General features: G+C 44.3%; 1 protein-coding gene across 1 annotated transcript in view; it reads right to left on the bottom strand.

Annotated features, from left to right (window-relative positions):
- LOC104619640 (nuclear receptor coactivator 6-like) overlaps positions 1 to 2,297 on the bottom strand; it is a gene marked incomplete at its 5' end in the record, with an annotated part of 14,066 nt that extends 11,769 nt beyond the window's left edge. The window contains 2 exons of the mRNA XM_010285586.1: positions 1 to 1,295; positions 2,176 to 2,297. The exon at positions 1 to 1,295 is cut by the window's left edge and continues 1,711 nt beyond it. Coding sequence (XP_010283888.1) covers positions 1 to 1,295; positions 2,176 to 2,297 — 1,417 coding nt within the window. The remainder of the gene's footprint in view (positions 1,296 to 2,175) is intronic.
- Positions 2,298 to 3,222: the final 925 nt, after the last annotated feature.

Here is a 3,222-nt window from a genome sequence, read left to right as displayed (position 1 = left end):
AGTCATAGCAGGTACAGAAATTGCAGGATTCTGATTACTTAGCATGTTATTATTTTGAAAACTTGTAGTCACAGGTGTTGGCAAAGTAGAGGGACCAGCCATCATATTTCTTTGTAATTCCATGTTCTGCAAGAGAGATGGATTCTGCTGAGTTGTCAATGATAATTTAGCTGCTTTTGAATTCTGTCTGCCAGGGCTTGGTGTAGTTTTCCTACTGGATCCAGGACTGGACCTTCGACTATTGCTTGGACTCGCTCTCTTAGTTCCTCCAGTGTTGGTTTGTTTTCCTGAATTAATGACCACACCTTCCAATTTGTGTGACTGTGGAGCAGCAAAACTAGACTGACTGTTAATTGTGAGATTTGATGGGGCTTGTCCAATGGCCTTCAAGGTAGTGGGATTAAGACCCTGCTGATCAAATCCTCTACTGAGATTAGGCCTGGGAGGTAAAGGAATATTAATTTGGGGAGGAAACAGACCAGCTATAGAAGCATTGAGTCTCTCTGGAGACAAGCTAATTTCTGATGGTTCTGTGCTAGGTGGACGGTTATTAGGAGTCTGAGGATAGTATGGCCTTGGGCTTGCTCTGTTTGGGGTTTTAGGCCTTGAAGTTTGTGATGGGGTGGCAACATTTGGAAAATGGTGTGTAAGAGCACTAGGCAGAGAATTAGACTGCTGCTGGGGACTTGCACCCTGGGCAGTTGAAAGTGGGGATGGTCCAGGTTTGGGTCCCGGCATCATTAATTGGTTCTGTGAAACTACTAAATGAGATGTCAAATTATTCTGAGCTCCTGATGCTGGGGGGCCTTCAGCTCCACCTCCTTCTGGAAGGGAGGATACTGATGAAACCTCTCCAAGGGGTGAGCTGGAAGGATTCTGTACATTATCTTGATAAACCATTTTTCTTGCATTATTTCCCAGAGGAGGATTGCCTGGCAAGGAAATTCTTTGTTTATCAGGAGATGGAGGCACTGATCCAGGACCTTGGAGGTTAACCATTACCGGCATGTTACCACTCTGTTGCATTGGCATTCGTTGAGCATCTGGATTCAGAGGCCCTCTAGGTGGGTGAACTCCTTGTGGTACAGGAAGCCTGACTGATTTGGGGTCCTGCTGCATCATAAGCATCATCATCATCTGCTGCTGCTGTTGTGGTGTCTGTGGTGGTGCCTGGGCTTGCTGTGGTGGTGGCTGTGGCTGCTGCTGCTGCTGTGGCTGTGGCTGCTGCGTATGTGGCATGAGTTGAGGTGGCATCTGCTGAAGTGGTCTTTGTTCCACTGGCTGAGATGGATAACCTAAACCGACAATATGATACATTCATTAAGACCGAACAATGATCAGAGAAAGCAGAATTTCTGTAATGAACAGGATCAGATAGAAAGTATAGCCAGAAGCCTGTTTATTTTAGGTGAGACCCACATTGATGGAACAGTCTTTACAAACAAGGACAAAGATTTTACTTAATTCTTAAAAATATTTTTACTTAATGTATGAATGGCTTGCATGACATTTAATTGGAGATCTCTTAGGGTATTGTATCAGCTACTAGCTATTACTCAAGATTCATGTCACCTGAAAAGTCACTGCAACTGTCCATGGGCTTGCTTTCACTTACAAATGCAGAGTTGGACTTTCACTAATTAATAATCCTTAAAACAAACTTAAAAGTTCGTCAGGCCCTGTGGGACACGGATGAGCGTATCTGCTGCAGATCTGACGTTCTCTAGTGTATGAATTAGAATCTGCCATGTATTACTTGGCCAAAACCGGTGCTAGAACCACCCATGTGGCTTATAAATTCCTTGGCCATGCAAAGGATAATTCCAATGGCAACCTCTATTTCTTAATTATGAAAGAACAGCTATAGGTTAATACTAAATTTTCAAGGCACCAGTCTGTGCTACAGCTAGAAATACAGTTTTTTATCAATTATGTTATTGCTGAATAAGTCTACAGTATTCAGTATGACACTTACAGGATGATACATGAGAATGTGGCCACCTCTTCATTTTGAGCTAATTCAAAGAAAACACTTAAACAAGTAGTTACTAGGAGGAAAGAAAGCTTTGGACTTGAATGAATGATAACACAAATAAAATAGAACTGTGACAAAGTTCAGTTAAAAGCTCTGCTATAGTCATTACATTCAGATAATCCACAGAAAAATCCTACTACCTGGTGGCCTACTTGCAAAATCTGAAAGTTTAGGGCCTGAATTATCTAAATTCATTCCTTGTTCCCCAGACATTGACGACTGATCACCTTCCTCCAGGCCAGCTGGACGTGGTTCTGAAGAACTGAAAGAAAAATAATTGCAATTAAGATCCAGCCCTCACATCAGTAATTAATTCCTAGCACTTTTCACCGACCTGCAAATAACTCACTAAAACGCCCCGCTACGCCTGGTGCAACACGACAAACCCGAACGCAGCGCCCAGGTCTGCACCTTGCTCCTGTGCCTTAAACACTACCCAAAAGGAAACAAGTTGCCTGGTGCCCTGTTGGTCTTAACCATTTCTTTCCTTTGTTTCTACCTTGAATCTGCGTTTTATAACTAAGAGAATGCCAGCAGGTTTTCCAAATTATATAGATAAGATACGTATTTTTGAACTAAATAGGCTTCCCTCTAATACTGCTGTGACATCTGTATAGACAAGCATCATGGGTAGACGCACAGAAAGTTGCTTTAATGGCAGCACCATTTCTCCCAGTACCGTACCCAGAAGTGACCAGCTCAGGGTGTCGGAGATGCACTGACGTATCAGGCATTGCAAGTCACCCACCAGAGCACAGAACTTCGTGGGATACTGAGGCTCTGTAAGCGATCATAGAATCATAGAACAGTTTGGGTTGGAAGGGTCCTTCAAGATCGGCTAGTTCCAGACCATGGCCATGGGCAAGGACACCTCCCACTGGACCAGGTTGCTCACAGCCCCGTCCAACCTGACCTTGAACACTGCCAGGGATGGGGCACCCACAACTTCTCTGGGCAGCCTGTTCCTGTGCCTCACCACTCTCATAGCGAAGAATTTCTTTCTTGTATCTAATCTAAATCTACCCTCTTTCAGTTTAAAGCCATTACCCCTTGTCCTGTCGCTACACTCCCTGATGAAGAGACCCTCCCCATCTCTCCTGTAGGCCCGCGAGTACTGGAAGGCTGCTAGAAGGTCTCCCTGGAGTCTTTTCTTCTCGTTGTGCTGGTTTTGGCTGGGACAGAGTTAA

This window comes from Phaethon lepturus, unplaced genomic scaffold (assembly GCF_000687285.1).
Source record: "Phaethon lepturus isolate BGI_N335 unplaced genomic scaffold, ASM68728v1 scaffold34474, whole genome shotgun sequence".
Classification (NCBI taxonomy): domain Eukaryota; kingdom Metazoa; phylum Chordata; class Aves; order Phaethontiformes; family Phaethontidae; genus Phaethon; species Phaethon lepturus.
This window is presented reverse-complemented; position numbering and strand designations above follow the sequence as displayed.